Source organism: Lissotriton helveticus, chromosome 12 (assembly GCF_964261635.1).
Source record: "Lissotriton helveticus chromosome 12, aLisHel1.1, whole genome shotgun sequence".
Taxonomy (NCBI): domain Eukaryota; kingdom Metazoa; phylum Chordata; class Amphibia; order Caudata; family Salamandridae; genus Lissotriton; species Lissotriton helveticus.
This window is the reverse complement of record NC_136073.1, coordinates 810,446,336-810,460,283: the sequence shown is the minus strand read 5'-3', so window position 1 is coordinate 810,460,283 and position 13,948 is coordinate 810,446,336. Positions and strand designations below refer to the sequence as shown.

The following is a 13,948-nucleotide window of genomic DNA, read 5'->3' as shown; positions in this document are numbered from 1 at the left end:
GCCCCGTTTATGACATATTCTGTTACGTTTACATCACATGTCTATGTATACGCCCTGTACACGCCTTCTTGTTACATCATTTTGCCCTTATCTTTCGCGACTGTTACGAACCACGCCTACTGCTACGCCTACTGTATTGAATGTAATGTATTCTGTTTAACTATATATATATATTGTGCACCGATATTAAAGTTTGCTAGCCAATTCCCAGATCCTGCCCCCGGCAGCTGCCATCCTATTCCCGTGCAGGCTGTCCTGTTCCTGTCCTTTATGCCTGATTAAAGCCTGTAAACTTCAGCTACCTCGAATCTTGACTCTTATTTATTGAGCTACCTGTTTATTGATTAATTCCGAAAAATAGATCCGGTAATAATTTATTTATTTACCACATAATGGCGCCCGAACAGGGACTTGCCCTTTCCCCACGCGCCGGAGAAGCCACGCAGGCCCCCTGATCCTCTGCAGCCGTGACGGAACCATACCGTGCACGTGCAGATATTTCTGCTTCAAGTATCCCTCAGGCCCACGGAGGAGACGGAGGTTGCGGTCCAGCGTCCAGACGAGGCGGTGAGGAACGCGGCGAGTCCCGACCAGAGCCCAAGCCGAGAGTCCAAGGTCCGAGGTATCCGGAGGCCCACCTGTAACTGAAGTCCGAAGTTCGTCCGTCCGTCGTCGTAGCAGTCCAGTCCAGTCCGAGGCCTTCCGTTCTTGCTGCCCGGTGAGTACCGTTGCTGGGGTAGTATCTAGACAGGGTCAATTAATTTGTCTCTGGTCCGTGGGTTTGGGTACGCAAATCCAACACGAAGTGTTCACTTAGGTGGACGCGGGTCCTGACGTGTCTCTTTATGGGACCGGTAAGTTTTGTGCTGTTTTAGCAGTGCATCTAGTCATTCTAGTAAGTTCTGTTCTCGAGAAATTCATGTGTTCTGTTTTCAGTATTTCAGGTAATATTCTGTCCGAATTGTTATTTTAAATGTCATTCCATGTGTTTTCAATGTCGTGGTATGAGTGATTTGTTTTCTTAAGTTATTATTGTGTTTATCGTGTATTGTATTGTGTTCAGACTCCAGCCTAAGTTATGCCTCTGTTCTCAAAGTTACGTCAGTTAAAAACTAGAAAAGGTCTGCTCGAAGAAGCAGTTCCTGTCCCGCCTAGGGACAGTCCAGGTCATTTTATGTATCATAAGCATGGCATAAGTGCCATATTATATCTAGACTTATGGGTGGAGTACACCAAAGAATTAGAAGAAAAGTATAGATGGCCCGTATCAGGTACGTGGGATGTCGAGTGAATCATGCGAGTAGAAGAAGCATTATGGAAAAAGAAAGCCAGATAGTCCCAGAGAGATGCCATCGAGTTATGGCGCAAAGAATCTCATAAAAGAACCGAAAAAGAAATCAGAAAGTCAGAATTAAGTAGAGAATCCTCAGTAAGAGCCCAAGAAAGGGAATTAATCGAAGTAGGTGAACGAGTTAAAGCCGAACAGTCAGACAGACAGAGAAATGCCCTCATTAAGGGTATGTATCCTCTTCTTGCCGAGGGCTTGCCAAAAGCAACCCCGGAAGCACCATGTAATTTTCCGCCGCCATTAGTTCCGATTATGCTACGTCACAAACCGACCGCAGCTGATATTTTTCTCTCGTCCTACTTGGACGACACAGTCCCAGAATATGCAAATCCTGCTCCGCCAGCTCCGGTAAATAATGTAATTCCTGTTCCTCCAGCCACCGGGGCACCTGTTACAGCACCTGTTACGGTACCCCCGGTCCAGCCCACAGTACAAGTACCCGCTACATCAGTCACTCTGCCAGCCCGTACAGTACCCATCGACGATTCTAGTTTAGGAGCCGCGGGGGGAGGTCCTCCACGTACCCCGCCCCAACACAAACGTGTAACGTTACTTGAGTTACATGAACGTGCGTTACAGCGTACGCCCAAACAGCAGTCCGTTGCAGATATCAAGCGAGCTCTCACCGAATGCCGTTATGATTCAGTCCCAGGTGATGATAATATGGTCATATATTCATTGCGTGTAAGACGGGTGACCGAGTATTTGGACACCCTACCGAATATGAAAGAAGATCTAGACAGAATATATCGTTTCATCCGTACAGGAGAAGATCCAGAAAGTATTGGCGAAGTCATGTCTCAAAGGAAAGCCGAGACTCAGCTCATGCTATTAAAGTTTCTAATCAATTGTTTAATAAGGGAACAAGATTATCCGACTAAAGATCCGATCGAAATGAGAGTTCTGACAAAGTGGAGTGATCATATAGCCGAGGGAAGACACAAGACACTAAGTAGTATAGAGAGTATGTACAAGAAAATTCGTAAGGAAATAATAAGGTTACACGAGAAACGTAAAGCAGCACAAGTAAGAGAGAAAGAAGACAACACTGATACTGAAGAGGTAGACGACGAGAATCCCGCCAGGATAGCGTATGTAGGTAGACTTCCCGACCGACATTCACGTCCAGAACACAAGAAAGTTTTTCATCTTCCAGCACCAGAACAAGGTTCTCTTGAACAAATATTTCAAGCTACCGATCACATTCTGAAATCACGAATCGGTTATAGTGAACTTAGTACCATGCATGAACAAGAACTAGTCCGATCAGCAGTTCAATGGACTACTGATTCTACCACTTTTCCAGACGAAATAGTGGCACAAATGTTTCTGAAACTGCCCCCAGCCGAGCAGCGACTGGTGGGTATGTATATGATTCAGCACCTCATTACACTGTATGAGGGACAACATTCTGATCCAGGTCCGTTACATGATGTTCTGAACGAGTTACTCCAGTATAAATGGAAAGGTTTAGGTACCGATTTAATTAGTGTTATTCTAGAACAGCGCCACAAATATAGAACGTTTCTGAATCCGCATTTTGTTCATGTCTCACCTCCAGAAAGTAAACCATTTTACATAGATAGACAGCATCCGTTACGGGAAGTACACCCAGTTAGGACAGCGGGTGGTGAAATGCAACGAGTATTTGTTTACACCCCTATCACAAAAATGGAACTCTTAGAGATGAAGAAATTAATTCCCTGTCACGACAAAGATCCAGCAGGGTTCCATCGAGAATTAAAGGACATGCTCCGTATGGGAGAATACACGTATCCAGATATCATTAAAATGCTAAAGGTCCTGTTGCCCGCAGGGGTATATGAAAAACTCAAGGAAAAAGAATGGGTGGTGGGAGAGAAAAAGATTGATTGGACAGCTCTAGAAGCTGAAGATAAAATACGAGTACCAGGCACCGGTCTTGGGGACAAATGTAAAGAATTGCCTGAGTTATTGATACAAGTTTTGCCAAGGTTATTATCCACGAAAAAGGAAGATTGGGATGCAATCTCAGCATGCAAACAGAAACAGGATGAAGACACTAGTGATTTTTATTCTAGATTTGAGAAATGTTTTATTATTAACAGTGGTTTGAAGACGAGTAGCGAGTCATACCCTCATCTTTTTGTTACTAAACTGGTCGAGAATTCAAGTCCACAAGTTAAAAATCGAGTTTTGAAAGTCGAAAGTACCTGGCAAGCTAGTACCCCGTCACAAATGCTTCAAATGCTCCAGTATCACCAGAACAGAATCAGGGAAGAGCAAGAACATGAAAGGAGACGTATGAAAGACACGAAAATGAAAGTACTAGTTGCCCAATCTGTTCCACAAGACAGTCAGAAGAGGGGTCCGAATCAAGCCAGTCATCCTGCAGCTCCCGTTAAAGGGACATGCAATTACTGTAAACAGCCAGGTCATTTTATAAACGAGTGTGCAGTTCTGAAACACAACATAGCTACTGGTAAGACTAAAGAAAGACCACGTCCGCCTAGACAAGAACAAGTTTCACAGACTTCTCAGTCACCACAGAATGCACAACAGACAGTTCCAGCACCGCAGCCTATAGCTGCAACACAGCATGTTACACAACAGATGTACCAGTATGCCCAGTCAGAGTATCCAGAGTATCAACAGTACTCATGAAACAGCCTAGAGAGGGAGGTAGGCTTGCCTCTCATCGAGATACCTGTAGATCAAGAGGGTCCCTATGTACACAGTCAAGTATTAGGGAAAGACAGAAAGTTTTTGATTGATACAGGGGCAAGTAGGACTACTATCAGTCATGACGAGGTTCCAGGGGCTCCGCTCTCAGGCTCTAGAAATGTTTCCCTTGGATTTTCAGGAAAGCCTATTGTGAACGAGATTTCAAAACCAGTTACTCTAGAAGTTGGTCCATTGTCCCGAACTACTGATTTGTTACTTACGAAATCGTGTCCAGAAAATTTGTTAGGCATTAAAACACTGAAAGAATTAGGTGCAGTTATTTGCTGCTCCCCAGAAGGAATCCGATTGTTTTTGCGTGACTTTAAGGGTCACTATGTATTACGTGATTTTGATCCAAGATTATCAAATGTACCACAGCATTTATGGGCGCAAGGTCCAACTGATGTAGGTTTTATGCAAATCACACCCCATCGTGTGACTCTCAAACAAGGTATAGTTTTGCCACGAATCAGACAGTACAGATTGCCACCTGAGGCTGTAGCAGCCTTATCCAAAATTATTGACGAGCTCATTGCTCAAGGAGTGGTTGTAGAAACTGACTCCAATGTATGTAATTCTCCTATCATTCCAGTCATGAAACGTACTGATCCAAATGCACCTCCAGTATATCGATTAGTGATTGACCTTCGAGAACTTAATAAATGTATTGTACCCCAGTATCCAGTAGTCCCAGATATTTCATCCCTATTGACAGCTATTGATTCTGAAGCTACATTTTTCACTGTTATTGACCTCAAGAACGCATTTTTCAGTGTCCCGATTCATCCAGACAGCCAGTACCTTTTCGGTTTCTGTTTAAATGGAAGGAGCTATAAATTCACGCGAGCTCCTCAAGGTTTCACAGAAAGTCCTAGCATTTACAGTCAAGCACTTAAAAGACAACTAGACAATATTCACATGCCAACTGACACTGCCCTGCTCCAGTATGTCGATGATCTACTGATCACAGCCCGTTCTGAACGTGACTGCGAGCGTGCGTCACTTACAGTTCTGTATTTCCTAGCCGAGATGGGGCACAAGGTGTCCCCTTCGAAGCTTCAGTTCTGTGTCCAGCAAGTGATCTACTTAGGCCACTTACTGTCCAAGTGGGGTAGGCAGTTGACACCAGACCGTATCCAGTTAATAGCGAGTCTTCCACAGCCCAAGACACAGAAGGAGGTACGAGCTTTTATTGGCCTCACTTCTTACTGCAGACAATGGATTCCTCAGTATGCATTTCTAGCCAAACCACTGATACAGTTAACGACACAGGAGGCAGCCGTATCCACTGTTCTCCCTTGGACATCTGAACATACACTTGCTTTTAATGAATTAAAGAAAGCCTTATGCCAAGCACCTGTTCTAGCAACACCGAACTACAGTAAGCCTTTTACACTTTTTGTCACAGAACGTGATGGTACTGCATTATCTGTTCTCACACAAGATCAAGCAGGACAGTACAAGCCCTGTGCTTATTTTTCTAGCACATTAGAACACAAGATCAAGCAGGACAGTACAAGCCCTGTGCTTATTTTTCTAGCACATTAGATCCAGTAGCCCAGGCTTTGCCTGCGTGCCTCAAGTCAGTTGCAGCCACAGCTCTAGCTATCAGACAAAGTGATTCCATAGTATTAGGACACTCCCTGACAGTACAAGTTCCACACTCCGTGGAAGTTCTTTTAAACCGAACACAGACTCAGCACTTGACAATTGCACGTTTAACAGGTTATGAACTGACATTGTTCCAGCCACACATAGAAATCAGACGCTGCAACGTTCTAAATCCTGCTACACTGTTACCGTCAGTTACTTCAAATCCTGCCACACATGACTGTGTGGAAGTTGTTAACACTATGACCAAGCCAAGACAAGACCTGACAGACATTGCATTACCTAATCCGGACCTGACACTTTACGTGGACGGTTCATGTATGAGAACTAGTACAGGAGAACTAGTAGCCGCGTATGCAGTGACTACTGACACCGAGGTTATTGAAACACGCCGTATTGATACCCTGTCCGCTCAAGCAGCAGAGCTAGTTGCTCTGACCCAAGCCTGCATACGTGCCAAGGACCAGAAAGTAAACATATATACAGATTCACGTTACGCATTCGGAGTTGTACACGACTTCGGAGTGCTCTGGCAGGAGAGAGGTTTCATGACTTCTCATGGAACCAAGATTCAGCATGGTCTCCTCATTCAAGCTCTGTTAGATGCAATACATTTACCGACAGCTATCGCTATCATGAAGTGCAAGGCACATACGAAAGTTACTGATATCATTTCCCAAGGTAGCGATCTAGCAGATCGAACAGCCAAGCTTACAGCTCAGACTCCAGACATTCCAGTTAACACGACACAGACATCCACTCCAGAACAGACTACTTGTATGACAGTTAAGGACCCTACACAAGATGTCATAGATATACAGTTACATGCTACTCCTGAAGAAATCAAGAAATGGTCCGAACAAGGAGGGGTCCAGACAGATCAGGGATGGGTGACGAAGGGAAAAGCCACATGGTTTCTCCCCGACTCTATGGTTCAAGTCATTATCAATACCGCACATAGTCCAGCACATCTAGGAGAAAAAGCCATGTTAGACAGTATACAGAACCTTTGGTTCAACAAACACTTACGAGCTGCAGCCAAGCAGAAAGTCCGAACTTGTATGATATCTTGTCAATTCAATCCAGGTAAAAGTGTCCCGGTGGAACAAGGTGGATTCCAACCTCCTGACCACCCTTTTGAAGTCCTCCAGATGGATTATATTCAGATGGAGCGATGTCGAGGTTTCAAGTATGTCCTCGTAGTAGTATGCGCTTTGTCCAGGTGGACAGAAGCATATCCAGTTCCAGATTACACCGCCGCGACCACTGCCAGGCAGTTGGTTCGTGAATTCTTTCCCCGCTATGGACTCCCTAGGGTCGTGTATTCTGATAACGGCCAGCCATTCTCATCAGAGTTAATGAAACATGTTTCCCTTTTGTTAGGGTACCAGTGGAAGTTCCATTGTGTGCGCCATCCTGAAGCAGCCGGTCTCGTAGAGAGACATAATCAAACCCTGAAAATCCGTATTGCTAAGACATGTAAAGAGAAAGGTGTAGACTGGCTAGTTGCCCTGCCAGTTGCTTTATTTTTCATGAGGATGGTTGCACATTCCAGATCAGGTCTGTCCCCTTATGAGGTCGTATTCGGCCGCCCCCCAAACATGTGGGGTACACCTAGACCCCGCAGTATTACAGATGTTTCCAGTAATATGTTGACAGATTACCTAGCTTCCTTGATGTCTGCCCTACACTCTTGTCGTTCACAGGTTGCCGCTGCATTTCCAGACAATACTGAAGTGAAACCGCATGAGGTCATTCCAGGTGACCTAGTACTGGTCAGGAACTTTGATCGTTCAAGTCCACTGGAGCCCCGCTGGAAGGAGCCACGACTTGTCCTTCTGACCACCCGCACGGCTGTGAAGTTGGAGGGCCGCAAGGGATGGGTCCATCTGTCCCATGTAAAGAAGTTCCATGGAATTCGTGAAAAAACATTTGCAAAGGACATTTCTAAAGACTGCCTGAAACCAGACTCTGAACTTAAATCTGAACTTAAAGTTCCTCTGTTAGAGAAAACTCCGCAGCAGGAGTATAAAGAGAAGCTTCGGTCTAATAAAATAAGTCAGCCAGTTTAATTGTCTAAGTCCCTCTCGGGTGAAACGGTTAGACAGGTCCCTGACATGTATGAGATAGACCCCCATAGTGAGAGAGTTAGTCAAAACTCTATACAATGTATCGTCATTCTAAGTTTCTTATTGTTTCTAAGTTTAATGATTACCTGCACAAGTTATGCATTACATTTATGTTTTCCAATTTCTCATGTAAATAAGTTTTCTAATGCTACAGTAGAGCACACATTTAGTGATCTGCCTCCTCACGAGCTATCCTATCGTCTTGCTATGCGCAACAATACATTCATTAGAATGTTGCATTATTCACACCAGACCAGCAATGCCACTAATTGTTGGGTGTGTGGTCGACTCCCCCCTTTCCAGACACCGAAGGGAGTTCTGCCACTCTTTCCATATCCGTTTTCACATAATGGTTCGTGTGGAGCATGGTCCACGTTAACGTCATCCTCAAATGATATGTCCCTTCTGAATAGAACATGTTTTCCAGACAAGCAAGGTCTCCCCCATAGAACAGGGTTAGATCTAGAAAATGAAGTTTATAATTTAGGTAATTATTCTTCGAATTTTATGGTCCTGAATGTTCAGTCTGATACTACTCCAGATTTGCCTGCTATTTCAGTACTACCAGTCAAAGGTGAATTATGTGTCCGAAAGAATGGTTCCGCACATGTAGGACATAGTGATTGTACTACTACTGTCGAGTATAGTGACAGTGGGAAATCTATTTTCAAAGCCTCACGTCATTCTTATTTTGTTTGTGGTCAGACCGCATATGTTCGTCTGCCCCTCGATTGGGATGGAACATGTTACATTGCCTTCCTACTGCCACCAGTTTTTCTAGCCCCATCTGATTATCACAGAAACACACATCTAGTACGCGTCAGACCTAGAAGGGAGATCGAGTCCCCAATTGTCGATCAAACTGAAACTACTCTAGAACAGTATCAAGACTTTAATAAAGGTTTCTTCTTCTTTATAGGCCCTGTCCAGAATAGTAAGTTAATACGTAGACTAACGAGAACCCTTGAAGCAGTAGTGAATGAGACTACTTCTGCTCTAGGTAACTTAACTGAAGAGCAATCTGCTATGAGATTTGTCGTGCTCCAAAATCGTCTCGTTCTTGACGTCATACTGGCCGATAGAGGAGGAGCATGTAGAGTCATCGGATCTAGTTGCTGTATTTTCATTCCTAATAACGCGCTGTCTGTTTATTCAGCTATAACCAGACTTCATAAAATTGCCCATCAGTTACACCAGAATCCAGGCACCTGGACATGGTCCGGTTGGCTCTGGAGTATTATATCTGCTTGGGGATGGAAAGTATTGTCATTTCTAGGTATTGCAGTAACTATCATATTCAGTTGCTGCCTCTGTATACAATGTGGCCCTGCGATTTGCGGCATGTGCGCTACCTCTTGTATTCCTAGTCCTAAGTCCCGTTCCAAGACAATTCGAGACGAGCAAATGATGCTATATGAAATGATAGATGGTATCATGAATATTGATGTTTCCTGATGGAAACGTAGGGCACAAGGAGGGAATGTGGAAAAGTAAATTTTGCCATGTTGTATGTGCCTACGTGTTCCCCATGTTATGTCATATGTGCATGATCGATATGCATGTATTCCTTTCTGATCGATTAAAGACGCAATTACAGTTGTGTCCATCTCTAGTATGCCAGTTTCCAGTCTTCGTGAAAGCTACGAATATCAGGCCTATGTAAACCTACGTTGCCACATTTTACAGTGTGCACGTTAATTCATTGAATTGTCCCCGTTTCTAGGTCTCAAAAGGGCCCGGACTCAGATTCAGCTCCTGTTTCCTGAACCCTCTCCGAGGAGCGATACAGCCCCCACCTGTATCCCTGACCCTTAGCTTACTTTCATGCCTCGCAGTGCCCGGCCCGGCCTGGCTCTGCCTCCCAGTCTGCCAAGAGTATGTTATGTTTCTAGTTATCAGTTCAGCCCTCCTTCTCTGCATTCCTAAGCTACTGAATCGCATCAATAGTTTCCGTCATGGTCTAGCCTTTATGTCTCCATGTAAGAGAAATACTGTATTAATATTCATAGAATATTCCTCGCACACGCAGTACATATAGAATAATGCATGCACCAGTCTTAGTGTCTGTAGCCTTTACCCTGATAACTTTTGGATTCTATCAACATGTACTCTAAACACCAGATACTAGATATGCCTGGGTACATGTCGCTCTGACACTCCAGACTTTAGTCTCCTCTTCCAGCGCAGAAGTCATAGCCCCCAGTTCTCCCTGGTAACACGTCATTGTCAGTTTGCGCGCACCACTAGGTTAGAGGTCCCAGCTGCTCAGGTAGCCCCCTCCATGTTTCCGCCCCGTTTATGACATATTCTGTTACGTTTACATCACATGTCTATGTATACGCCCTGTACACGCCTTCTTGTTACATCATTTTGCCCTTATCTTTCGCGACTGTTACGAACCACGCCTACTGCTACGCCTACTGTATTGAATGTAATGTATTCTGTTTAACTATATATATTGTGCACCGATATTAAAGTTTGCTAGCCAATTCCCAGATCCTGCCCCCGGCAGCTGCCATCCTATTCCCGTGCAGGCTGTCCTGTTCCTGTCCTTTATGCCTGATTAAAGCCTGTAAACTTCAGCTACCTCGAATCTTGACTCTTATTTATTGAGCTACCTGTTTATTGATTAATTCCGAAAAATAGATCCGGTAATAATTTATTTATTTACCACAGTGTTGTATTTCAATAGTGTACTAATTATTTTTAGAATTCTGAAAATTATAATTTATGAGGTTGTATTTTTGTGCAAACTGGCTTTGGTACTTTTTGGATAAAACCAAACAAAACAAATGTGCCTAGCATTTCCCTAAAATGAGAACGCCATATTACAAATCATTAGTTTCGGTCAACATCAAAGTTCCAGTCCAATATGGAAGGATCAGCGCCAAGAAATATGGCAAACAACCAAGGCTCTTAAAGTAAAAAGCAATGTTGTCCAGGCGAAATGTATTTTACCCAAAGTCTTCATTCTTTTGACTCTGCTTAATCTAGGACATACCTGAAGCCCCATCCTGGGATGCCAATTGCCTGCAAGACATATACAATGTCCTGCACGAAGAAGATGAAGAAGAAAACAAAGAAATTAAATGAACTGTCACTCCTAGGTAGAAAGGAAAAAAAAAAAAAAAAAAAAAACGTAGAATTTAATACTTTCAATGAACAATAAAGCACGCAAATATTTAGCAGAGCAAAAGGATGAGAATATCCCCATGCTTTACCACCTAACTTCTACAATGAATTGCATACCACTAGGCCACAGACATACTTTAAGGCACTGTTCTATGTATTTTTAATTCAGACAGATTAATCTCGGATCCCACATTTTTTTAACATTTAAATTAGAGACCACATGCATCCCTTTAATATTTATCCTTCCTTTATTCCACATTACCCTATATCCTTTTCACTATCCAGTTCCCTTACCAATTTATTCCACTATAGAAAGATGCTCATAATTCCATTCCCTATCACTTTCCTTTCAGTAAACTTTTCTCGTAAGTGACACCTTTCTGTTAGTATTACCCTTACCGTTATCTCTTTTTACTTACCTGCACCTTATTTTAATAGTTTACTGATTTCTTTAACTACCCAAGAGCTTTTTACATATAGAGTAACTCAAGAGAGAAAACAACATGTCACACATAGAACATACTCTCATACGGTGAAAGATCTGTACAGTCTTGCTACATTATTCAGGTTTTAACAAACCTATTAACCAGTTATCCTTAGGTATACTGACAGATACCCAATACCGCTATAAAACAAAGTAGAATGGATGTAAATACTTCACTGTACACATGAAATACTGCAGCGCCACTCTTCCCATAAGGAAAGAAACAGTGGGGGGTATGTATTATTGCAAGCTAGTCCAACCACCCGGTAGGAAGCTGGCTCTTTATATAGTGGACCAAAACGAGGTACACTGTGTAAAGAGTACAGGCAAACCTTATTGGTTTACAGAAGCAAAAATGAGCACACTAAATGCTTTCTTTTGTGGTAGTGTGGGCAAACAGTTTAGGCTTATTAGAGGGTAGTGCTAAGTATTTGTTGTACTCATAGAGGCAATAAGTGAGACGCACTGCAAAATAAATCCAGGACCAATTTAGAAAAATAAGTAGCATTTTTATACAATTGTTTGATACAAGAACTTAGTTATCATATAAATACTTTTTTAAATATTGATTTTTTACAGGTAAGTAAAATGCTCACTTAAAAGCATCTTTACGCAGCAATGCTTTCCTAAGGGGAAAAAAGGCATTTGTTGCATACAATTATTTAAAGCCGGTTTCTTGGGGACTCCGTGAGACTTCGGGTAGTAGGGTGCTAAGGTCCAAAATCCCACCAGAAGTTACTCGTTACCTGCAGTGGGATGTCTGAGTGTAGAGGTGCTGGTCTGGTTGGTAGCTTTGGCCGCTACACCAGTGGAAGGAAGGGGGCCACCTAGACACAGGCTGCAGAGGTCAGACTTGGGTACAAGTCCAGAAGCTCTCCATGGGGGACACAGAAGTCCTGGGAGCACGGGGGCACAGCCAGTTTGTCTGTACCCGGCCTGGGGTGCTCCGGTGCAGAGTAGATAGGTTGGCTGGGCTCTGTGCATCCAAGGTCCTCGCGGTTGTTGGTCTAGCTGGTTGCAGGTGCAGAAATCAGGATAGCTGGGCTACTCCGAAAATGGGTCTCTGTGGTGCAGACGCCCCTAGACGGCCGCTCGGTCTCGTTGCTGTTAAGAGTCCAGACTAGACTTAAAGAGGTCTTGGTTGCTGCAAGGGGTCCAGTAACCCAGGTATTGGATCTGTGCAGCTCCTGTCAATCCTGGTGTCCACTCACTCGGTGGGGGCACAGATCTGACCTTCCTGGGGAGATGCTGCGTTGGACTGGATGGGAAGCGGCAACATGATAAACTGGACTCTGCTTCTTCCGTGCCTGCGTACTGCAGGGGAGTAGCTCCTCTACCCCAAAGGAGATGGCTGGCAATTTGCGATGGGTTGGCAGTCTGCTGGGGTTCTTGGTAGTTGCTCAGCTTTAAGACAAGTCACTTGGTCATGATTTTCAAGACTGGCGGAGGCAGGCAGGATTTGGCACCAAAAGCCCACAGTAGTCTTAAGTTCTTGTTGACTCGCAGCTCATTTCTTCTTCTGGATCAGTCGAATCGGAGTTCCTGGCATCAAAAGTGCCTCCTAAATACTCAATTTAGATGCATTAGGGGGAGGGACAGGCAGTATCCAAATGGGCTACTTACCTTTAGGGCGACTATACACCTTATATGACCACTTCCTGTGGGAAGTGGGCATAACCCTGACACAGTGAGCTTAATTCCACCAAAAACCAAGATGGTGAAATTCTCGTTTTTGTGTTCACATCAGGTAGGCCTCCTTAGGGATGTGAACTAGCCTGATGGGAGCGCACCTCCTGACAAGCTAATTATCCCGCCTGTCCGGATGTCAAATGGGCCTGGGGCAGGGGGTGGCATTTCCGCAGTCGGGGGAAGTCTTGGTCGCATATGAAAGATGGCAGAGGCCTTTTGAAACCTTCTGCCTTGATACGCTGATAAATTAGCCATCCTGATTGAAGGAGATCGCAACACCTCTGGCCGGAGCAGGCATTATTTCTGTACTCAGAGAGTGTGGGCTTTCACCTGTAGGGGGTCAGAAATCGGTCTGTGGTGGCAGGCAGGTCTACACCAGTCTGCAGCCAGTACACTAGTAGTTGGTAGGTTTTCAGGGGCACCTCTACTGTGCCCTTTAGGTGCATGTATTAATAAATCCATCACTGGAATCGGTGGGCTTATTAATACGATATGTTTAATACCAAACATCTTTGGTTTCTGTCAAGTCATCATGTACCTGGGGAGCATGTGCAGGCGTATCATCAGATCAAATACCAGTTCAGAGCACATCTCTGAAGCTCATGCACAAGTTCTCACAGGCACTACATCACAAATGTGCACTCCAACTAACCAGGCCCACAATATAAATACATTGAAATACCTGGATGTATGCAATAAGACATTAACACCTATATGTCAGGTCATTTCTCAAAAGGGTAATCTCAGGATAAGCGTATTAGTTCACAACTTAGATTTTCCCCGGCTGTTTATCCTCCAAACTCCCTTTCGAAAATAAACCTTTTTAGGGGTTGAACTTATTGATCTTGAGAT

The 13,948-nt window shown here is 44.0% G+C and overlaps 1 protein-coding gene across 1 annotated transcript in view; it reads right to left on the bottom strand.

Annotated features, from left to right (window-relative positions):
- SCAMP3 (secretory carrier membrane protein 3) overlaps window positions 1-13,948 on the bottom strand; it is a 102,958-nt gene that overhangs the window by 11,297 nt on the left and 77,713 nt on the right. The window contains exon 7 of the mRNA XM_078669735.1: window positions 10,793-10,894. Coding sequence (XP_078525861.1) covers window positions 10,793-10,894 — 102 coding nt within the window. The remainder of the gene's footprint in view (window positions 1-10,792; window positions 10,895-13,948) is intronic.